This window comes from Cataglyphis hispanica, chromosome 11 (genome assembly GCF_021464435.1).
Source record: "Cataglyphis hispanica isolate Lineage 1 chromosome 11, ULB_Chis1_1.0, whole genome shotgun sequence".
In the NCBI taxonomy this organism is placed as follows: Eukaryota; Metazoa; Arthropoda; class Insecta; order Hymenoptera; family Formicidae; genus Cataglyphis; species Cataglyphis hispanica.
Genome location: NC_065964.1, coordinates 6359934 through 6386272, shown reverse-complemented (window position 1 = coordinate 6386272; position 26339 = coordinate 6359934). Strand labels below are relative to the sequence as shown.

The 26339-nt window shown below is 30.7% G+C and overlaps 1 protein-coding gene across 4 annotated transcripts in view; it reads right to left on the bottom strand.

Moving 5' to 3' along the window:
* Nucleotides 1–46: 46 nt before the first annotated feature.
* The window catches only part of LOC126853162 (glutamine synthetase 2 cytoplasmic), a 29337-nt gene continuing 3044 nt past the window's right edge, over nt 47–26339 (bottom strand). Inside the window, exons 1-4 of one of the 4 annotated variants that reach the window (XM_050598690.1) lie at nt 24488–24630; nt 5415–5605; nt 3542–3990; nt 47–3177 (exon numbers count right to left, since the gene is read on the bottom strand). In XM_050598690.1, the coding sequence (XP_050454647.1) occupies nt 2701–3177; nt 3542–3990; nt 5415–5598 (1110 nt within the window). In that variant the 5' untranslated portion in view covers nt 5599–5605; nt 24488–24630 and the 3' untranslated portion in view covers nt 47–2700. Of the gene's footprint in view, nt 3178–3541; nt 3991–5414; nt 5606–10512; nt 10799–17998; nt 18256–24487; nt 24631–26339 lie in introns of those variants that run through there. The other 3 variants (XM_050598691.1, XM_050598689.1, XM_050598692.1) reach the window with 3 other exon arrangements.

The following is a 26339-nucleotide window of genomic DNA, read 5'->3' as shown; positions in this document are numbered from 1 at the left end:
ATAAATCAATAATCAAGAAAAATATTTAATTGTAAAAAGAATTAAAGAAAAGAGAGATTCGTAATCTTTAATATTTTTTTTGAAAATTTATCTTACAAATGCTAATTGAAAATTATAAAGAAATAAAATATATAACATATCAGTAACAAAGAAATAGAAATGTTATAATAGCTCGATAATTGAGGAGCTTTTTGTTACATTTAATAACTTTCTAAAATAAAATGTGAAAAGATAAAATTTTTTTATTTAACAATTATTCTATTAATATATACGCCTATGTAATTCTCTAAAATTTAATTGTCAATTGTGTCTCCGACAAAATTCTCGCTTTGGCAACAAAATCAGCACACCTTTCTTCGGAGACACCGCCTATTTTATTCTTCTTCTCGCCTTAAACAATTACGAAATATGAAATAATAAATTCTCTTAAACGCCTATCTCTCATTTGCACTAATTATCTAGATATTTGCTATAGGTAGTATACTGCTCGTACGACGTATTCCTCCTATTTCCGGCGAATACGTCGAAGAAGGCAAGCTGTGAATTGGTCAAACGTCACTTTTATCGATCTCTCGCACACATTCTTATATATATATATATATATATATATATATATATATATATATATATATATGTATATATATTCTATAGTTTCGCAATTATACTATATTATCAATAGTAATTTTTCCCATTTTACATTTAATGAGAACTTAAAATTCTCGGACTACACCTTCAATATCGCTTACAATCAAAGACGCTCATAAGCTTCCCTTTTCATTCGATAACGAGGCACAAACTCTTTATTTAAAGATATCAATGTTCTCGTCGAAATGTATACTGAACGTGCTACATGATTATGATTACCGGCTATGTATGTATAAAAACGCGCGTGTCTTAACATATTTTGGATCCAGTTTGAGGTCTAATGCTACTATCTTTCGGCTTTTGCTGTGGCCTAGAGTCTAGCTAGATGCATTCGTATACATCTAACGAGTGATTTTTAAATCATAAAACTTATATCAGACAGCCGACTGATTGGATACTTGAAACGCGAGACAAGTTGGAAAACGGGTCTGCTTTTTCCTCAATAAAGATCAACGTGATCTTTACACATTATATAAGTAAAGCACATAGAATCGGCGGTTTTATTCAACATCGTCCAATTTGCCGCTTGGACGCGATTCTCGTGTATCAAACACGAATGAAACTTGAAATCAGTGAATCTAATGATTCCGCTTTTGGACTGTATTTATAATCAAGACTTAAGCCGAGCTTAGGCGCATATAGAAGTTTCTCTCTCGAGAGTCTTCTCGTTTTGGTTTCTTAAAACAATTTTGTTTTCATAAAACATAAAACAGCAAGATTTTTTTCGTAGATTAAAATTTTGTTTGTCCTCTCTTACAGCATACCTCCATTCATTTAGAAAAGGCAACTTGTATGCTTTTTAACCTTTTTTTTTTGAACACTTTTGCGACTTTTAAAATGTTTAATAATTACAGCTGTTATTTATATATTTCAAATTACGTGCAAAAGCATAACAAACACTTTGACTGAGAAGATATCCATCATATATTATTATATATTTAATAGGGTAATATATATATATATATATATATATATATGATTGTTTTGAGCACCTCTCGCTATAGTTCAATTATATTTATATAAACAATTGTATGTATATATGCTATGTGTGTATATGGTTTTTATACATATATATATTTGTGGATTTATGTGCAACACTCTTTAGACTGTACTAGTGCACACACAAGTACAATCAAAACTCCTATCTAAAAACAGAAGCTATAATAATAACAACACCACCGTTTTATGTTTACATTATAAAAAGGTTAAACCTTATATAAAATATGTTATAAAAAATAAAATAATTATATCAAAACGTTGCGATTTTTCTTCTTATTTATACAATTTATTGCACGGTCTAATAATTTCACGCGCGCAAACGCAAATGATGAGAAGGTGAACTTAGCAAATAGTTTGTTTCATGAGCTCCTTTCGTATAAATTCATTGACTTACTTTTATTATTTTTGAATAATGTGTAAGAGAGAGAAAGAAAGATTGTTGATTTTATAAATTCATTCTCTATTTTTAGACAAATATAAATGTATTTCATTTTATCTTGTGTGTCGTCTAAAACGACAATTATGAAAAAGCCTGTTAAAGATAATTCTATGAGGAAAGAATTTAGCGATAAGAACAACTTGTGTGCTTCGTATTTACAATTACAAGCTCGTCTTACGACTATCTAACATTCATATCCCTGCTGAATACAATCGACACATCGACGATTTGAATAAATTGACTATGATTTAATGCAATTCTCTAGATAATAATATTCTATCTATAATCTATAACATAAACAGCAAAAGAGAACCAAAAATTAATTCCATAATATTAATCAACGTTTGATACAATCTTGACTGATCATCGATGACAAAGACCTCGTTTCCGCGGAACCTAAAGTTGATAAATATTTCGAGCGACACTTAGATGCTGGATCTGAAGAGCTCGAGCTTCATCACTTTTTGTCCGGCAGATAACATTTAACATTGTTCCAAACAAGATAACGATAGGATAGGATCCTAAGTTCTACGAATAATAATTGTACGCTCCAGGTGTGTGTATGCGGATGTGTGCGTGTCAGTCCGATGTGGTCTCTCACACGCTCGTAAGCTCTATTATTCATTGAGCACGCAGGTGCGAACCAGAGCGTTGCATACAGAATAGGGATCGCAGTTGCTGCTGGGCCTCCTGTCCTCCAAGTAGCCCTTCTTATCCTCGGCGACGCCGCGGGGAATGCGAATGCTGACATTCCGATTGGCTACACCGGCGCTGAAGTCGTGAATGTTACTGGTCTCGCATTTTCCGGTTAATCTGCGCTCGTTGTCTTTTCCTCCGCGCGGATCATATGCCTGGATATGTCTGAGGTGTTGCTTGCTGAGCTTGTCGATCGCTTTCTCGATCTCAGCGATACCATTTTCCCCGCGCATTGCTTTCGTCGAGAAGTTGGTGTGGGCGCCGGCGCCGTTCCACGAACCGTCTACCGGTTTCGGATCCAGCGTAACAATCACGCCGTACTCCTCGGCAATTTGGTGCAGAATGAATCGGGCAACCCACAGATCGTCCCCGGCGCTGATGCCCGAGCACGGTCCCACCTTGATCCATAATAAAAAAATACTCACTTTAAAATAGAAAAATTCTAGAGATATAGAGACATTTTCATTCCAAAGGTGATAAAAGTTAAATTTCCACAGAGCTTTAAATCATAAATCTCGAAATAAATTTGCATGATATATTGATAGAATTCTTAAATTAATTTCTTTCTGTTATGTAAATTTAATTCTCATACATACAACATAATCTAGAAGCGTTATATCTGATTATACTATCTCATTTCCAATTTATATTATATCAAAGCTCGATCTGTAAGAGTTCTTTAATTATCTTTCATCTAATCATTTAGCCGGAATGCTATCCGTTTTGCTTTCTATTACATCAATTGATAATTCGAATATTTACCTGAAATTCCCATTGCGAGGGCATTACCTCGGCGTTGGTCCCTGCAATCTTCACGCCGGCATAGAGGCAGGCTTTATAATGAGCGTCGACAAGCTCGCGACCGAATACCTTATCGGCGCCGACGCCGCAGTAATAAGGGCCCTGCGGACCCGGGAAGCCGTTCTTGGGCCAACCAAACGGCCTGCCGTCAAAGTCCAGCAAAGTGTACTCCTGCTCGATGCCAAACCAAGGATCCTGGTCCTTGATGGCTTCCATCGCCTGATTCGCAATGCATCGCTTGTTCGATTTCGTTGGCGTCTTGTCACTGTTGTAGGTGTCACAGAGCACGAGTATGTTTTTACCGCCACGGAAAGGATCTTTATAAATGGCCACTGGATAAAGATATATGTCACTATTGGCACCTTCAGCTTGATACGTTGAGCTACCATCGTAGGTCCATGTTGGCAGTTCTGAAATTGATAATCGAAAGATTAAAAGAATCTCGTATTTAATCAAAAATTATTGATGGTAAAAAGGCCTATAAAATATACTATATATATGTTTTTTTTTTCTTTTGTATCTGTCTGCATTTTTTCATTTTTTCAAACTTAAATTTTTTGCTTAAAAAAACGCGAGAATAATTTTTTAATTATTTTTTTTTCTTACATACACATTGTATATGAATCTTTTTCTTATAATTTATTAATATATTTAATTTTTCATTATATTCCGGAAGAAATCCATTAATAAACGAAATTAATATTTATCTAATATTTATCACTTAGCATACGATCTCTACAAGGCTCGATTCTATTCTCGAAATAAACATATGTTCAATGAACATAACAATAGTATCATATATAATACAATGGCAATGATATTAAGTTATACATATTAATGCGATAATAGTTGGTCCTACAAAAATCTGCGATGATTACTTAAGTTGTTGACAACAAACAGAGTTCATTGCTTTCATATTTTCTATCTTTCTATATGTGCGTACTATATGAGATTAGATAACATTGCTTCATCATGAATAAATTGTGATAAACAATTTTTCGCAATTATAATGCAAACGCCTAAATTTTCATTTATCAATACTCATAAAATATGGGGATCTTATATTTGATTTGAAAATCACATATATTTATGATCGATTAACAAATGTATCTGACTTTATGATATGTCATAGATTCGTGCATTATAAATTTTTTTAAATTTATTACTGTCATGTTTCATTTGCGGAATGCATATTATTATTAGAAGAATAAACTTTTTCCATGTCATTTTTGCAAAGTCGTTCTTCAACATATATCATAAAATCGCTCGTATATCAAGATACACGCACGTTTAGTGACGGCGGCAGACTAGCGAGGACGATCGACTGAAAGATTGAGCCATACCATTATGCTTGTTGCAAGGTCTTATAGAAATATGTAAATGAACAATTGAGATACCTTAATCGTGCAATCCGTGTATCGCGATCCTTATAAAACTCACCAGAAAAAGGTGCGTTTTCGTTTTTTGAAATACGATCTTACTCTTCTAAAGCAATTTTCTTCTTATCCCTATCAGTGTCGTTATTAAACTATTGAAAATACCGGAATAGTAGCTAAATATTATTTTAAAAATAACTAATTATGCATAAAGTGAATTGAAACAAAAATTATGCGTCACAAAAATCCACAAAACTTTTCTTTAGATTAAAAATAGACATTAAAATTGAAATATAATATGAAAGAAAATGCAGACTATTTTTTTTTTTTTAATGGAATTTTATCTTGGGAGCTCTAAGCTCGCCTTTCCGAATAAAATTAGTTCGATACAAGGTAGACAAACATTTTACATTTAGCAAATATTATATTGATACGAATCTCTGTGAGTCCTCACTCACCGGAAGGATGTTTCGGCGCAAAATCCAAGGTCCTGGTTTTACAACGTAATGCTTCGCCAGTACCGTCGATCCAAATGTACTTCGCCAGAATCGCATTTTCCGGCTGAGGCAAATCGAGGTACTTTTTCAATAGAGTTTTATCTAATCCCGCATTCGGCGATTCTTTCAGCACGGTGCGCGACATGGTGATGCTGTAAAAAAAGAGAGAGGTATATATAATGAATAATGAGGATAAATAAAAATGAAAGGAAAAATTGTTCGCGAATTATAATCTCTTTTTCGTGAATTATTAAGAAATATATTAATTGTACGAAAAAATAATTATAGAGAATAAAATTACAATTTATTTATCTATCTCGCATCCGTGATCTAATACATTCCGTGGTACTTTACATCTTTACAATATTAATTATGTGTATTTAGCATATAATTCGATTAATTACATTACGTGTGTGCATCCGCTTATTGTGTTTATGTCACGCTTCATATATGAATGAAAAATGCATCATAAAAGTTATACACATTATTGTGTATTTATTTAATTGCTATGTAATTATTTTTTCTTTCTTCATTTCGATTTATCGGAGGTTTTAATTTTAACAAATTTAGAAAGAGATTTTGGGCACTCGTCTCAGCTAAAAATTATTAATACTATCGCATTTTAAAGCGACGCCGCGAGAGAAGCAGGCCTCGATCGAGACGCATCCGTGATGCAACACGCACGCAGAAAGAGAAGAACTTTCACTGTGGTAGTATACCGTGAAAAGATAGGTGCGCCCACACGGGGCTTCACGCGCGTAACACGCAAGCCGTGCGTGCATCACGCACTTGCTCGGCACGTCGCGAGCGTTGGCGTGGCCATTGGCGCCGACGGAATTTTCCTCTGGTTCCTAACGAAAATCTCCCGGGCGGAGAAGCAAACCCGTTCACCGACACACATACACACATAACACAGACACTTGATAAAGTGTCTGGATAAATTTTGAAGATAGAAATCAAAACAGATTGTTACAAATTCGGCTCGATTTCTCTCTCGCTCTCTTCTTCGATTTATAGATATCAGTTTCAAGAGAATTATATCTCTCTTTCAGTTTTAAAGAAATATTTAATTACGATATAAAAAAACTTAGAAGAAAAGTTAAAAATTTAATGCCTAAAAATTGAAGATTATCTCTTCCATGTAAAATAGTTATTATTATTTTAGATTTAAAGAAATCTAAAAACGTTTCAATATATAATTTTAATAATAATTTTTTTCTTTAATTTGGAGTGATTTGTGACTAAATTAAATTAGTTATGAAATCTTCCATTAATAAAAATTGAAATATATTTCTCTCGAAGTTGTAGATGGACTGAAAAGAAATGATTTTCAGCAATAAAATATAAATAACAATTATGTTTTGATTACATATTACAAAGTATTTCATTTGCTTATTCATTTAATTTTAAACAAATTTTATAAGAGATTAGTAATTTAAAAATTATTATGATAATTAGAAATACATTTAAAATTTCTTGCTATTATAGAGTGGCTGATATTAATATAAAGAGTATAGCTTTTTATATGTTTTGGTCGCACGTCGGATCCCGGTTACGGACAAACTTTGACCTTAATTTGGAGAGAGAACTGATATATCGTGACACACGTTTATATCGCTTTGAGAATTTATAAAATGCAAATCAAAATAATTTGCTCACGTCACTATGCAATTACATGATTAATGCCATATGTTCATGTTTGGGTTTTGCAAAAGCGATTGCGATAACTTTTCATTGTTATTCTAGATGTCGTGATAGAATAAAATGAATTCTGGAAATCAAGATTTTGTACAGGAAAGAGAAAGATTACAGACTTCCTACACTTTCGATTTCAAGAATAAAATATTATAAAAGATATTATTAAGAATTAAATATATAAAAAATATTAATATTAATTAATTTATAAATATATATCGGAATTTCTTATACTATTTTATTCTCTCTCTCTCTCTCTCTCTCTCTCTCTCTTTTTGTTGAGTTTATATAAAATATCTTGCATACGTCAAGCAAACCTTTCAGAGAAAAAGCGTATCGAAATGAATGTTATCTTTGGTCACGTGCGAGCATAAAGCTATTTTTTGCACGATGCATGCATATCAAAGAGATGTGAGAACAAGTATATGCTTGATCCGCTCTTATCGCAATTATGAGATGATTGTGACCAATCGACAATTCGATAAGATTTGAAATTAAAAGTCTGGCAAAAATACAATTTTTTTTTCAAATTAATCTCGATGATTAATTCTTGATTTATCATCTATCCTGCGTTGATGATTTTTCATCGCACTACGTGTAACTTTTTCCGTGTTAATTACTATATTAATTTTCAAAAGAAAATGAAAATTGAGAGATCTCTTTCAGAAGTCAAATCAAAGATGTGATTTATATAAAATAACGATTATACAGATTTTTATGTGAAATGTAATGCGATATGTAATGATCTAATTATAATTATAATTATATATATGAGAGACTTTGATTTATTCAAATCAAATGTCAAATGTGAAAATACAGCTTTGCAAATAATTGTAAATCTCACAAAACCTAGTCAATTTTCATCTCTCTGCTTTAAAAAGCGTTTTCTTTTCTTTCCAAAGTGATTCTTTTCGCATCCTCTCATTCGGATTTTTGCTCGTATTTTGCGGTGCTCAGAGAGAATAAAGACTCTGAAGGATGAAAATAAATGCGGAGGTTAATGCACTTCCCGTTAAACTCGCATGGACGCAGTAGAAAATGCGACCTTTGTCCAATCCATTGTTTTACCATAAGCAGCCAATAATATGCACGTGCGCGTGCAATATCAGTGCTTATGTCATTTATATGTCTGGACGCACGAATGGCAAGTGATAAAAATGAAATGATACTGTTGGCATTTTAGTATTTTAGTACTGGTGGTATTTTTGCACGATCTTTCCCGTGCACATATTTTCTGTCTTATAATTTATAATATATAAAATTAAAATAAAAAATCTTTCTAGCATTCTAAAATTGTATTTTGCACGTACATCATTAAGAGCAGATGTAATACATACATGATGAAAAAAAATTCTTGGATGTTCACCCAGGTCGTATGTTTAAATATACATTTTTGGGTATTTTCTTTTCCTCCAACTCCAACACAATGACTATGCAGGCACATTTGTGACGCACTTGGATTTTTGCGTGATTCTAACGTAAATTTTTGGTGAAACTTGAATACAATATAAATTCGCCGGCTAAACGATAAAACGATACGTAAGCCAGTGTCGTCGAATATTAAATTTCGATTTCTGCGTTTCTCGACGGAGTGTTGCTCTTTTAAATTTTAATGACAATCTTCGATTTTATTATTCCACCGTTTGTTTGTTTTTTTGATAATGTTTCAAATAGAACCTAGCCTCACATAAATATATTTACTTCAAAAAATATTTCAATAAGAAAATTATTAAAAGTTTTTGCCATTTATTGTAATTCACATACAAAATGGATTCGACGGTTGAAGGCGATCGTCTTTGCAACTATATTTCTTAAGTAGCTTGCGTTACAAGCATAGGAATAATGATGATGATGATAATAAGGTCAAGGATTAAACGTATAATTTACCGGTTTTCACGACAAGTTAATCGTCGTTTGACGTAGAAAGTATCTGGGACGAACAGGTGTAGATTTCGAAAAATGAAAAATCTGGGCAAAAGATATGTAACGAAGAGAAACAAAAGAGACGAGCAAGAGCTTACTTTATGAACAAAAATATTATTGATACCCTATATTTAACATGCTTTCGGATAAAACTTAATCATGCTTTATCCAGATAATAAAAAAAAATAAAAATAAAAATAAAAATAAATTTTTCCTCAACATACAAACAATTTGTCAACGGAAAAAATCGCGACAAAGAACCAACTGGCGTATTTCGTCGAAGAGAGTTTGAATGATGTTCGAAGCCCTTCTTCTACGACCGTTGCGTAAAAAGCAAATTACTTCCTAAACGAATGTGGCTGTCACAGCATAAATGCTCGTACTGAGACTGCACATGATTTATTCGACATTTAACGGCGCTTGTTGCCGTGTGTGCGAAACATATTCGTCCCGACTTTGACATTTAAATATCAACGAGAGACTAGTTCGAGAGATTCCGTAACTCCGAGACATGAGATATTATTATTCAAATCAGACAATTCCTTTTTTTTAACAAATGTATATACATAATTCGATAACACTGACTAGTCCAAATTTTTAATCGAATGTTAAATCGCTCTAAAAATAGTGATGCCTTAAGCAATAAGCAATGCGATAAGCAATGCGATAAGCAATGCAAAATTATAAATAATTCAGATATGCGTTGTGTATAAACAACCTCGACGAAACCTTCCTTGAAAGCTATATATATTTCAAATCAATATATTTAGGCCTTCGTAAAAAAGCCTTTCACCAGAAATATATCGCGTGTACATATTTTTCTTTTTTTTTTGAAGCTAAAAACATTAAAACATTCTTTTGATAATAAAATTCTTTTCCCAAAAAGATATATATCATTTTATCAATTTCGGTATTATTATAAATTATTCGTTTTAAAAATATTTATTACTATTATCAAAAATAATAATTTATATATTTATTATTTTTTTACTTATTATTTTTACCACCATCATTTTTTTTATAACCCCTGTCGCTCCTTGAATTATTGAATTTTATATCTATTTATATGCAAAATAACGATGCTTATAAGATAACTTGAAAATGATATTTAAAATGATACTTAAAAATGATACTTAAAACAAATCAGCAATTTTATATCAGCATAGAAATTAAGTGCACTATTAATATTTCAGCATATTTATTCAACTATCTCTGTTATTTGAATCCAGTAGTTATCAATATCCACTCTCTGATAGCATATATGCTAATAAAATCTGCATAAATATAACTCGGACAATTTAGTAATTCTTGCGAGTACAACTGGTCTTCCTCCAAATGTGAAGTGTCCTTCACATTTTATCCACAAATTTTTCTACATTACAAATTTTTAAACTACAGGAATCCAATCATACGTTCTTATCAAACTTATGTCTCTACCAACCTAAAACACCTGCTGGCGGTGACCCATGACCTTTCATCGATCATTTTCGCGGTACGCAGGAGCTTCGGCCCGCAAATCCTGACGAAGATGTTGGTGCTCATCGTGATGGAATTTCGTCGTCAAGATGAGGATACGCGAGAGAAATCTGGATCGCGCGCGTTTTAAGACGAGTGCGTACGAATATTAGGGAGAACAAGAAACTAGAAAAAAAGGAGAAAGAAAACCAGGACAACACCGAAGAGAGAACACGAGGAAGCAACGCACCCTGAAGACTGGTTAAGGAGCGAGAGTGGTAGCATTTATATGGGCGCCCCTCTCCAAACGCCTCGGGCACATCAGGATGCCCGACGAGTTCAACTTGTATCTCGTTTCTCTTTCAAGCTTTTTCACACGCAGCATAAAATATTGCGATATAAATGAACTACTCTCTTTAATCTGACCTGGCAAGGATTATCTATCTAATCGAACAACAGGTCAATTTCATCGCGTGTTATATGACACTCGTCGCATTGAAATTCAGCACGAGATTCAATTTTTCATTAACGTTTCTCTTCATTATCAATAATGTCTTTGCAATTATTGTCGAGATTATATGCGAAAATGTAAGAAGTATTTCGCATATCAAAGTCAAAGCTAAAGCTTCGCAGTAAAATAAATAAATAAAACGAGTTAAATATTGTCGAGACGTTTTGTGGCTGGAACATCAATTGATCCAACCACTATTGGTATGCAGGCATAAATAAAAGAAGAGAAGCAAAATGTGTCGCGATCGATGCTCGTTCATTGAATAAAAAATGCTAAAGCGGGTAGTGGGACATTCAAAAGAGTGATTGTAGATCCAAGTAGTTAATTATCGTGAGAATTTCGTGCCAAGAGGACGAAAATCTGGTCAATGATCTCTGAAAGACTAGTCGATGTTATACTTGGACCATCCACAAATTGAATGTTTTCACATTATATATTTAACAATATATACATAAAGAGAACTTTCGAAGAATTTCCATGAATTTAACTTCTCTTAAATGTAAAGAGCTCTTATTTGGTATGAATGTAAAAGATCAATGATAAATATAATTTGATGATTAATATATATTATATATTAATCATAATTTATATTATAATATTCTTATAGCATGGGAAAGAAGATAGAAAAGATTGAAAATAATCAAATAAGAGCTATAAAAATTATAGTAATTAAAATAATTAACAAAAATAGAATTTAATAAATTAACAAAAGTAGAAAAATTATATTATTATATAATAGAATATTAGAGCAATAATAATAGAGTCGTATTGCAGGGTCATGATGTACTTAATTAAAGGATTAGAATTACAATGATTACATTTTAACACGCTCATAACAAGCGCAAATTAATAGATCCATATTTGAGCACACTCAAGTGTAAGTATGCATTTTGCGTGATCGCAATTCGTTTATTCATTTCACGGACGATATTTATGCACAATTAACGCATACTTGAAAATGCAATGTCAAAATATCTGTATGCACGAGAAAGCAGTCGCGCGTTAATTGATTATGTCGCGTCGATATCGTGCGGGAAAAATCAGAGAGTCAACAAAAGAAAAAATCAATGGTAAATCCCAATGTGAAGTGTATGAATGATTCAACAAACGTTACACGCGATCAATTTTCATTCACGTGAATCTTAACCAGATATACAAATATATTTAAAAAAAAAATAATGCTTTTAATTAGTCAACAGCAATACAATAAGTTCTTTAACGGAATGTTTTAACACATATTTGTTCCTTTATTTAAACATTAAATTCATATCTCATTGATTATTATAAGACACGAAACCCCGCGCGTGGCTAACAAACGTCACTGAAGAGATACATTGCAGCAATCAGTAGATTGTCCAAGCAACCATTACGTCAATACGATTAATTAATCTGTGATCTCATGTTGGTGACATTATACGATATGTCTTGTAATAAAAATTGCTTGTTTCTACAACGTGTTATGTTAAGTAATTGTTATATTAAGCGACATAATTAATCTAATAACATTTTTGCATATTTAGCACATATAAATATTTCTTAATTGTATCAATTTATAGACTTAAACTAAGTATAGTAGTTGGTTTTAATCGTTCGATGCGATTATAAAGTCATGTATCATTGACCTCGTTATCGCTCTCTTCCATAGATAAAGTTCGCGACCTCGTCTTACGAGACGAAACGTGACGTCTAAATGATATTTAGGAAATTTGATTTCACGAAGAATCCGCAAATGAATCATATTCACGAAGTTTAGAAAAGTAAAATGAGAAAAATCATTATAAATTTATTAATTTCTAATTATTTGACCGGAATATTTACAGCTTTCTTCTTAACAAAAATTTAAAATCCTTTATAAAGACTTTACACATTTTTTTTTACATAAAATAAAGACTCAATAAATGCACTAAACAGTAGAAATTTTTTTTTTTTTTAAATTGCAACTACGCTTTATATATAGCGCGTAATAATAATAGTATAACAAAAGATAGATATTTATAACATATTAAATATTTTATCTTACGCAAAAAAAAATTTTTCATATCTGTTAACGTTCCTAAGATATAATCTGTCCCAGTTTTTTTGTAGAGTACCTTATATATAGCAATACCAATTAGCGCATTAAAAGAATCTCGCTTCTAAATGTACATTTTTGATCGGGATAAATAAATTACTTAATTTCTGTCAAAATAGCGATCTATGTATAGTTGCGATAAATTTATCATGTGTCAAATCGTTAAAGTTAAAAATCAGCACAAATCGATCGAAAAGAAACAAAATGTCCACTACAAAGAAAGTAACTATCCGCTCTCATCGAATCTAGCCTTTTAGCCGATAAAAATACTTGTCCACTACCTTAGACAGCGATCGATCTTCTTATCCCCATGTTACGTATGTTTGCTATCATTATGCCTATCGAATGTTAATCTAGATTGTTTTTTCTGCACTCTTTGTTTAAATTTTCCTTTCATTGTTGCATTTATATGAAAAAAAAAATTATTAATAAAACACAATATTTGTCAAGAAGATGAAGATCTTTAAGAAAATATTGGATTTAAATTTAGATATAAATGTCTCGAAAATTCTTCTTCCGTATGTATATATAGAGATCTCCCGCTTTTTAATGTTTTCACGGATTAAAATAAAAGAAATATATCCGTAGATAAATCTTATTAAATTTAAAATCTAGAAAAAAAAAGATCTCTTGAGATCAGTGTATTTATGTAAATATAGAATATATAATAATATTGATAAAATACTCAACTAATTATTTAAGCTCATGAGTATTCGTATCTCGTATAATTTTATAAGTGGAATATTATGTGTCGACGAAAATAATCATTTAATTGCAGATAAGCATTGCTTATCAATGATAGACAATCGCATTTCTCAATCGTGATAAAAAAAAACAGAGAATCAACAGCTGCATAAGAATTGTTTATGATGTCGCATGGACAATTCTTATGTTAGATAAAATTTTAGGAGAGATTGCATCGATTGAATTTTATATTTGCGATTATATTTCGTATACATAGTGTCTTTCAAATTAGAAATTAATAAATCTTATAATTGTATTTTGATAAAACTTAAGATTGAAAATATTATTGAAGTTTAAAAATATACTTCAGTTTTAAACTATAATGCAAACTAACAAGTAAAATCAGATGTTTTATAGTTGCTTATCGAAAATAAATACGTTGTACTGATAAGATACTAGGCAAATATTTGCTTGGAAAATTGTTGTACTTTGTATCTAATTCGCGTCTTTAAAAATATATGAATTACGCAAATATGCACTATTTTCTTAAAAAAAAAGCAAATTACTTAGAATAATTTAAAACAATTAATATTTTAAGATCGAGATATATGTGCGAGTATATAGATACAAATGGAACAAGACGTAATAAATTTTTAATGATCAGATTTACAGCAATCATCAGGGATTATTATGATGACACAGTGTCATCGTATAAATCATTAAAAAATAATATTTGCTACCTTATTCATTAAGAAAATTAATAGCACTGTTCCATTTACTCAAAAGTCTTAATTATCTCACTTGGATGTATTCTTACGTTCTTGCGCGAGATTGCGCTCCTAAATACGAGAGCAGCAATAGAATGTGCGTTGATTTTTTTTTTAAATTACAACATATCATTTTCCGCGCATTTTGCGCATTTTTACTTCCATCGCGTTACATTACAAATTACGAGGTCATACGATAAAGTAACGAAGGCGACTTAAGCGTTCCACTGACCTACACACCACATCAGTCAATGGCCCTTATATAGATCCTTCATTTAAGGGTTTAACCTCATTTGAATATATCTGTTCTCGGAAATCAAATATATCGCGCTTTTACGAACTTTGCGCTTCACCGTGTTGACATGACAGTAAGAGAGATCAATGTTTCATACAGTACAGGGTGTCGTGAAACATTTTTTGCTACGTAAAGTTTTACACTTTGTGTTTATTCAGGCATCTAGCATTTTTGCAAAAATTTGTATATGTGCAAATCTGTCATATTTATCGCAATAATAAATCTAATTGTAATCTGATATTTCGATCGTTCGACACGGAATAATTGAAATAAAGAAATTTTCTTTTATAATAAAAGATATAATCACTTATATATTTAAAGAAAATTTTTTTGACGTATGGTTTTATATTATATATTCAAAAATTAAAAAATTTTTTTCGTGATTAGAGAGATCAAGACAAGTCTTGAAATAACTTCCAGGCATTAAAGGGAAACAATAGATTGTTAGAATCTCTGACTCTAATTGTCCAACAGGTTTCATAAGTACGTTTTTAAATCAAGAATCTCACGCTGAGCCTCATAGCTGGTGAACCAAATTGAAAAGAAGCCATGAAATCAATTAAGAGTATATCAATCACCGACGACTTGAAAAGAGAACAGGATGTCGTGTGCATTTAAGGAATTTTAGATACTTTTTGGTCGTGATACAAGATCTACAACATTCTATATTCTTTCGCCCGACAAATATCTTACAAATTGTTTACGAAAGCGTATTTGTGGGGAGGGTACGCGCTTTAATTATTTTATTTTATTTGAGATATTTGTTTTATGGAGATTAATATGTAGCTTATCCATAATTCTTTTATTGACAAATCACTATTGGTATGAATCATAGGAAATTTATCTCATTGAAAATTATGTAAAATATTTTTTCTCTCCTATAAATTAATGATAAAATTAATTGCGTTAATTAAAGGTCGTTTGATCTATTTTTCGTCAAAAATTTGAGCCCGTATAAAACATTACTTCGAGGATGCTTGTTTTGTCAATTTATGTTAAGTAAAAATTTTCCGCGAGTGCAACGGTCCGCCACCGTGCCAAGTTTCCGGAATGCACTATATGTCTTCTCAGGGTCAAATGAACAATTGCAATATCGTGCCAATTATTTCCGGCGACCGTCATCAAGGACATTCTGTCTAAAAATCTAATCCTGTCTTCTCTTGCCAAAAAAAAATCATTCTCTATTTTTCATCGGCGTACAGTTAATAGTTGAAGGAAAATTAATTGTCGGGTAATTAAACCAAATTTGATATAATCATTTTTTTCAACTAAACGCGGAAACAATATTCAGTAATCCTTATCAATTTTCATTAATTAATTTTATATTAGATTAAATTTTGATACGGATCTATTATTGAAAACAGCATAGATCAAAGACATCGATGATAAAAATGATAAAATGATAAAATTCACTTTACATCTCAAGACGTCTGCTATCAATTATTTCGAAAAAAAGATATGCTCATATATCTCTTTTACTGCTGATCAATTTTCACAAATTAATATTATATTAGACTACATTTTAATATCCGTTATTGAAAGCAGCACAAATCAAAGACATCGATAAATGATAAAATTTACTTTACATCTCTCGAAACATCTGCTATCAATTATTGGTAGAAAAAAAATATTCGCGTGTATCTTTTACTGCTGATGAAACTACACACGCGCATCCTTGCCAAGTACACGTGATCTACGAGAATAGCATGTTAATAGGCCTAGAAAAAAATTATTCTATCGCAATAAATAAAGGAAAATATCAATTCTATTAACATTTTCATCATTCAAGAACACTTAATCATTTAATTTTTCAGTATAATTTATGCAGTATATATCGCTGTGAATATTTTCCTTGTTCGTTTTTGCCTTTCTTATATATTTTCATTCTAATATTATCACATATTTTTTTATTTTACGCACAATTTTATAATTTAAAAAATTGTAATTTATAAATTAATAAAAAATTCTATTGGTTAAAATTTTTCAATATTTTTGTATATTTATATATAAGTAAAATAAGAAATAGAATGTCACGCATATTTAAAGACGCAGACTTTATGAGTTTATAATGACATATTATTACGAAATGCATTCATAACGTAATACTATTTTTCGTAGGCTCGTCTGATGATAATAGATATGTTTGAATAGCACAATGCCAAGCATGATTTTTTTATTGATAGACACACTCTTGTGATAAATGTAAGACTACTGCATTTGAATAATTATTTAATTATATACATGCTCTTTAATCTTACATGCGTTTTTATATCCTTTTACGATAATATACATTTCTTGAAATTTCAATAAAATAAATTTATAGAATTTTTATAATAAATTTTTTAGATTTTATTCGTTTGAATCCTGAGTTTATATATTCGATTCTTTGCATTTCGACTTTATTGTAATAATATTGTATTTGGATTTCTGTAACTTTGTCGATTTAAAATCTTCTATATTTTAACATTCTTGAGTTCTTTCAGATATTTTTAAATTAATTCTCTGAATAATTCTCTGATTCTAGATTTTTCCCACGTCAGATTTTTTTTTTTTTTTAATTTTTTGACTTTAGAATTTTAATATCTGAATTAAAGGATATTCAAACGTTTAAATCTCATGTTATAATTTCACACATAAAATCTTTTCACGATACTACATTCATTAGCACAATTAAACTTCAAGATTTGTAACCTAGTTGGAGTCCTAAGATCAAGTGGCTCACTATCAAATGATTGTTCAAACAAAGACTCTCGGACAAAGAGTAATCGTCGACACAATACAATTTCAATAGAAAACAATAATTTTATATTTTATATTTATTCTTGATATTTTATCAAGATCTCACTTTATCTTTCTTTATGGAAAAAAATAACTTTAGTCAATATCTATGCATTTAAGATTATCACCACTTTGTACAGGAATGATACAAAAGGTCACAAACTATTTCAATTAACTCCCTACTATACATTGTATTATGGAATATACAATGTGGTTCGTTATTGAAGATACAATCGGCAAGAAAAGATAATTCTATACGAAAAAAGATAATAGTAAAAGATATGCAATATTCTTTTTCCAACACATTATTCTTCAGTAGAACAAGATTGAAAGATTCGATAAAAGACAGAAAAGAGAAGAGAATACCTTGCTGATCTTTCTCCTTACTGTTGGCGAACGCGATTCATCCGCGAGGGTGGACACTTAGCATCAACCAGAGATGCGAGGATACTGCCAGATGCAGTTGGCAGTGCAGATCGGTACAACGATATAGAATGTCGTCGACGACGACGACGACCACGACGTATAGATACGTGGTCCACGAAAATAGTGTCGCGTGTGAGTGACAGCTGCGAGGATCTACGCGAGCACGACGGCGAAGAGATGCGTCATTCACTAGACTATGGAGGAAGAACGAGGCTGGTTTACCCTTCTTTTTATATGTCCCCACCCCGCGGATTCCGAGCACGCGTTCGCGGTGTGCACCACGTAAGTACCTCAAGCTGTATCTCTCTTGGTTACTTTTATTTTGAGCGATATCTGTACTCCGTCGCACGGAAAGATTCATAGTTAAGCGATAAGAACAAGGAAGAAAGATAAATTTAAATTTGTTTTCATTTGCTTTAAATATATATATATATATATATATATATATATATATATATATATATATATATAAATAAAAGAAAAAATATATAATATCTGACAGATAATAATTAAGTTCTAATTGTTTATAAGTGTATTTTTATTAATCATTCCTCTTCTCTCCTTTTCTTTTCTTTTGTATAAATTAATAGAAAAAAAAGGATCATAATGTATATCTCTTTTAGAGATTAAATATATTCACATGCAAGTTACAGTGTATACGGCGCCAGTTAGCCACAAATTAACGGTCGTAAAGCACTAATTGTTTCCATTGTATTCGTTAACACAACAAGTTAACACACACTAATCCTTCACTAAACCGTGACTTGTTTGTTCTTTGACAATCGCGTCTAGTCATTGGACAAACACGTGCAATAGAAGATTTGTCATCCGAAACAGGAAACGCTCTTTCAAAAATAATCGCTCATTATTATCGTGAAGCTTCTGTTTTAACAATTCTCGATGTGAGAAATAAAAAGATGAAAACATAATACTTGTATATCGCGAATTTTTTTTTTTGACAATAAATAAAAAATTCTATTCTTTTTTTATACAGAAATCTTATCAAATTTTTGGATCAGATGCACGTTGTGTTTAACAAACACAACGGATTTAATCTTCGTACGAAATAAACGATATCGTAGGTTTAAAATTTTTCGAAATTTAATCTACGATTAAATTACTGCAATAAAATCAAAAATTTGTGGAGTTCGTGCAAGTACAAATCCGTAAATCCATAAGAAATAATACTTGTTTTCCGTAGTTGTCAAAAATTTGTAAATCCACTGATCAGCTGATCGGCGGAACAAAAAATGTACAAGAGTAGCTTTAATCGAATTCCCATTAATTTAATCGGATTAACATATTACAGGTAATACTTCTGAGGTTAATTATTTTGATCTCTGCACAGGCTATATCTTATTTCTTAATCCGCAAATGTTGCCTAAATCATTAATTTTTCATAAGATTTTAATAAAGATAATAAAACTGTGCAATCTTGTTCCCCCGTTCGTTCGCATTTCGGAAGTATCAATTGAAATTTTTACGCGATTATTACGTGCACGACACGCGGCCTGCATCGCAAGCGTGACACCTAATGCAGATTGAGAGTAATCGTCGGTCACAATCGATTGTGACTGACGTTACATGTTACATCGCTATGGTGACACGTGAAAACAAACATAATACATGCGGTCGCGTAGACGCGCTGACCCACAGTGAGCCTCACGAGTTCAGTGTGTCACGTGTACGTCAAAAAAGGAGCGAGAGTTCTTCTCATTTGTTGAGCTCCGCGATAAAAGTGTGTATTTTACTACGACGAATTCAAAGATATCGAAAAACTCGAGGTTAATCGTAGAAGGTGGTTTTTTGGCCATGTGCCCGAATTAAATTAACGTCTCTCACTCCGCACGTTCGTTCATGCGAATCTCGCTTGAATCGAATTGAACTGCTCGCGTTACGTCAAACATCTTTTTTTTTAATACAAAAAATACAAAAATTATTGGATCAAAAAATTTCTAAATCTTTCGATAAATTTTAGATTTAAATTTGTGCTTGTTAAATTCTTTTTTAAATTTTAATTTCCCTGCGATTCTCCTGTTAACCCTCGAAACCTATTCCAATAAGTTCCAATATTTCTCGTTTCATCGGAATGTTATTTTTTAAGTATTTTTGTATCTTTAAATTGTACTCCGTCAAACTTCTAAAATTACTTGCTGATACGATTCAAAATCTGATATACTAAAAATCTTTCGTGCTTAATATCTTGGACTCTTTTTGGAATTTAATTGCCTTCAAGGCCACCGGAAAATGTTTCTTTTTTTCTTTTTTTAAGAATGTAAAAAAATTCTGCGGTTTATCCGAGAATAGTCTTTTATCGATAAATTTATGCCGATGTTTCGTGTAACGTTACTCGCATCGAAACGACCCTCGTGCGTGTTACCTTGACCCAGACTGTACGATTCAGTGTGTCACGTGCACGAAATGGATCGAATCCGAGTTCAGCATTCTCCTCTTACAATGAGTTTTCTTCAACCCTCCAGCGGGTTTACAATCCCCTTCACCCCCTCTCTCTTTCTCACAATTGAAAATGTTATGAGTACAACCTGTTCTTTTATTTCCATCCTATAAAATCTCTGTATAATTTTCTCTTTTCGTAATTAATAAATATTTTGGCTATTGTAATTAATATTTATGTGAATAATTCTTTATAATTTCCTCAATAAAAAAATATATATATATATATATATATATATATATATATATATATATATATATATAAGAATGATAATAAGATTTTTACGTAAGATAAATATTATATGAGTCAGATAAAGGGTTAAATCACATCGCATCATAACTGCGTAATGAGATAAATTTGTCGATTCTACTTTGTAATTAAATTTAGTACAAAAATTATACATATATGTTTATTACACTATAATATATTTGTTAAGATTAATAAATTACTATTAGATGCACGATACTTATTCAATAGCTTTAATTGCGATCGGTATCGATTTTAATAATTATACAGAGATAACAGTCAGATGTGTCATTGCAAGCTTCAATTATTCAAATCGCATAAAACAACATTCGTCACAATTGTTACATGATATGCAATTGCATTCGACAAAATAGGATGTTTACGACTTGCAGCATAAAAAAAAAAACTAAACCGGCTCATATTTATGGAAGTGTATAACTATTATTCACTTCGTAATGCGTTATTTTCCATAATGAACAAACAGTATTTTCCATATCACTCGGGAAACCAATAACTAAACATATTTTAACTAAGGCCAAATAGATTAAAACTAATCGATTAGAATGTAACAAATACAGGCTGAACCTGTCACGAGAAAACGGAGTAAACACGCATGAAAGGAAGAAAAATATCGGGTATAATATAAAACAAGGAGATCAGATATTATATTGTGTGTGTGTGTGTGTGTGTGTGTGTGCGCGCGCGCGCGCGCGTATGCGCGTATGTATTCATAATATGATTAATTTAAGTTCCGTAATACATGTCATGTGCGATAGATTATTTTCTTTTACACCGTATAAATTTAAATTGCTCGTACAAATTGCAATTCGATATTGCTATTGTTCTATTCTTACACAAAAAAAGATATATAGCTGCTTATATAATAATAATAAGAGACTTATGTAAGAGAAAAAAAAATTTGGGATGTTCTTCCGGCAATTTCGTACAACTTTATATCTGCTGCAAAAGAGTTACGAATTGCTGTATAAAGTGATATTATTACACGACGATATTTCGCAGAATTAACGGAAAGAGGAGAATAATTATTCATCATCTCTGGACGTGACACGCTGACGTAAAGCACGAACATCCGTGGATTAATTTCAGTGTATTTTGTGCATAAAGCTTTCACGAGATTCGACATTTTTCTATTCTCGCGATCTAGGTCAGTGTCGGCGCGCCGTGTGGTTCATTTACTTACGCCATATATTAGAAAAGTTCGTCCTTGTGTTTGAATTGCGCACGAATAATAGGACAGCTTATCGAGATAATTGATATCTAATAAATTATAATTTCGCGAAAAATATAAATTTAAAAATATGATTGGCCAGTAAAACACCGCGAATCTTAATTTAGTTTCACTCTATTCTATTTTTGTGGAAATTTTAGTTTGTGAGTTCAGAGGGAATATCAATACATGTTATGTAAATATTTATTTCGTTAAGAATTAAGGAAAGAAAGAGAGAGAGAATAAAAATAAATAGCGATAAGCTCTAACAGCGATAGGCTCAGAGTACTAACAATTAAGTGGGAAAATCGGCAAAAGAGCCAAGCCGCGGGCATTAGCGCGCAAAATTTATTTAGAAAGTGTATTCCGTAAATGTGAAGATTAATTAATTTCAAATTTAATAAAGAAATTTTATTATTGCATTTGAATTGTTTAAAAACGATTAAAATGTTACTTTAAGAAACAGCGGTGTGAAATAAAACCAGCTGTAAGGTACTATTATGAACAACGCGTTATGACATGATGCGCGTACTGGGATCTTCAATAAAGATTTGTAATACTCGACAAAAAAGACGTCAATATTTTTTCACATCCCGATATTATATTTGGATTTACATCCCGGCATAAGATATACGAAAAATTTTGCAGAAAGTATATACGAATATTTTTTTTCTAATAAATATAACAAATATAATAATCTGAAAAAAAAAAAAACCTATAGAGAAATTTATTACGAGTCGAAATTATTTGCAAGAATATTTTAACACCAAACGAAGAGAATTCCTTCTGGAATCACGAGTAATTTCAAATTTTAAGGGCACTAACAGAGAGAGAGGAAGACCCGTTATTTATATACTCATTATAATTTCTCATTATAATTATATACTCATTATAATTTCATAGCTTCAGTTCATTTCACAATAGTGCTGCAGTCTGAAAGTAATGTAATTGCGGGAATAACTCATTAGTGTCGATAAGAGATATACAAACGTATCGAGGATAATTAAATGCAGCCGTGCCTCAAACACCTTGACTTTGACCACGTGAATCGCGGGAGCTCTTATCCGTTACAATAATGTATCTTGCAAATTTACGCGGTAACTATGATAACGAATATGCGTTTTTATTGCACAAGCACCTGAGTTCTTGTTAAGCTAATCTTTTGCTAACTTTTTTATCGGTAAGTTTATTTTTTTTTTAAACAATTAAATTTAATTATATCGCGTAATAAATCGTGAAAAAGAAATATTTTGAGAATTACCTATATATTCTATACATATATATAAGTATTATTTTTATATTTTATATATTATATAAATTATCCCATGCATATATATTATATTCTTATATATATTTAATTATCCTTATATTACATTTATATTATTTTTCAAGACAAAATTTCTTTAGACGATAAGATTAATTAAAATATTTGTCATTGAGTCGCCTATGAATCATTTTATGCAACCAAAAATTCGTATATAATAGTAAGGAAAAAATCTGCAATTTAGAACATACATTCTCATAAAGCGCTTACCGCGCGCTGAGATGAATGGCTTATTTTAGTATTCGTGCTAGACACTTTTGCGACTGTTACTTATTGGGAAATATATCCTAATAATACCAGTTATGCCGCATTACGACGGAATATTGCGCAACAAATACCATATATCGCCATTTTTAATAAGTTTATAATAACCATTAATTTTATCTTTGCGAAACATTTCAATGTCAGATTTAACCTACTAACATAATTGATTCTAACTCCTTCTTAAAGAACTTGAGTAAATCATAATATATATTTTATTATATAGTAAAACATAAATTAAAAAATCTTTTCTAAAATAAAATATAAATGTATTATATAAATACAATAAATGTGCGCATAATATATATAAAATTTTTTTATTTATAAAAATGATAAAAATTTTGCATTTGTGTCGATCTCACATTTCATTAAAATTTTATCTTTTAACAAATTATGTTTGCTAAATCGATCATTGTACGCTAAAGATTCTATCATACATACAATATAAAAACTTAATGGTAAAAAAAAATCAAATCAAGTAAACAGTGTTAAAAATTTAAAGTAGTAATTGTGTAAAAATAGAACATAAAAGATTTGAAAAAAGGAGAGAATAGAAAAAACATATTTAACTAACAATTTTTTAATAAAATAACAAACAATTTTGCTTAAAATATGTTCAATACAATCCTATAAAAAATTATATAGTCTCTCCATAACCATAAATAATCATCTTTTTAAAACTTTTTATAATAAACTCTTTTGGCTTCAACAATTTTTGCAATTAAATGTTTCAATCAAAACACTGTATATTTATCAAATTTTTTTAAAAATTAAAACAAGGTATTGTTAAATTACTCTCATTCACGTTTAATCGTTTAATTGTCAATCTGTCAATTTTTACAAAACAATTTTTACGAAACAGAAGAAATGTTTCAGAAGCCAACCATGTCAAATGTATCCCGTCAAAACACTCACCTTTAGTTGGTCCACTTGATGAGAGTTACTCGTCCAAATGTCTTGTTAAAATATTCTATGACTATGCTGTTCAGCTACAGTTAGCTATTGCTTGATAACGCGTTCTGCAATACTACCGTGGCAGTTAGCTCGCGATACTTATGTAGGGGAGCATTTCAGCGCAAGCGTCGCTCACCTCCCCGGACTTCCACCTCTCCGTGATGGGCATGATTATCCGACATGATCATACGTCCATCGTAAATCGTTAAATGTCGGAAATTCTTCTCGCGATGCTCGCGAATCATGCAAATTGAAGACGCGGGAGGACCGTGAATCAGAGCCACGCGAAACAAGATACATTCGTGAAATTACAGATCTGCTATGCAAAGACTACTCGGGTATTGATATCGATGATTTCAAGAAGTTTCTCTTCGTAAAGATGGATTTTTTTTTTTTTTTTTTTTTTGGTTGCACCAAATTTGTAAAATTAAACTTTTCTATAATAAAAAGTCCATGTAGTGATAAAAATTTTTAGTATCAAGATTTTGTGAATTTGAATTCTAGTGTATTCAAAGATTTATGAGGATTTGGTGTAAAAATTTAAAAATCTAATAGTTTAATATATTAATATAATTACTCAACTAATAATCTATTTCTTATCTAGAATTATATGTATATTACATGTAAAATGTCTTCAATTTTTCACAATAATCCCTCACATATACTTTTATTTTTTTAAGTCATATATATACAATTCGTAATGAAATTCACATCTATTTTTAATACAAAACTAATCTTATTATTATTTTCCAATATATATCGTGTAATGAAAGACATTATTAATTAAACATATATTGCATTATAAATTAACGCCTGTCACCTTATCTCTGAAAAATGAGAATATTGCAAAAGAAATCTAACAAGAAATTTTAATATGTGTATTATTAATTTCTCATAGAATTGCGATAAAATGACAAACGATTTTCTGATCAATAAACGTTTATATAAAAAAATGCAATATATGCTCAATTAGTTATATTATCGTTACACGACACATATTAGAAAGGTGATAATGATATATATTGTTTTGTATTTAAAAAAATATAAAATTAATTATAAATTATATAGCTCTTAAGAAAATGGAGTGGAGAATTATTGCTGAAACAAGAGTTTAAATAAAATAAAAAATAAATTAAAAGAAAAGATTAAATAAGAGATTAAAAATCAATGCAAAATGAAATAAATTTTGAGATAAATAAAATAAATTTTTTCAAATAGTAATGCATTATTATTCAAGATATCCTATAATAGACCGATCGCAACTTTTTTTTCAGGTATACTGATATTTAAATCGTTAAAGAGAACGAGAGATAGGTAAACGCAACTTTCCATCGTAATAAAGATCTTGCGCGCACTAAAAATGCATCGTCAATAATGACTGAAAATAATATCTTCTGAACAGAATTTTTTACTCTCTTATAGGAAAGATTCTTACGTATTAATTCTATCACGGTTAGTGATTGGCATCATCATATTATGCATTTACAATGATTCATGTATGTATTATTCATTGGCGCGCGAAATCTTATCTTCTCTCATATAAATATATAAAGTATCTTATTATTAGTAAAAATCACAGTTAACATGTATCTCGGTGACCTCTGATTTTGCTACGTTTGCAAAAAAATTATGATAAGCTGTTCTGATTTATAATGCAAGCAACTATTCTAGCCATTCAATTTACTATAAAATTAAATTTTAATTCCATAAACTTTTTTATAATTTTATTGATTGATTTATAACTCATATCATTACTGAAAGTCACCAAAAGTCTTTCGATAATCTTTTACCATTAGATATATTTTTAAGACTA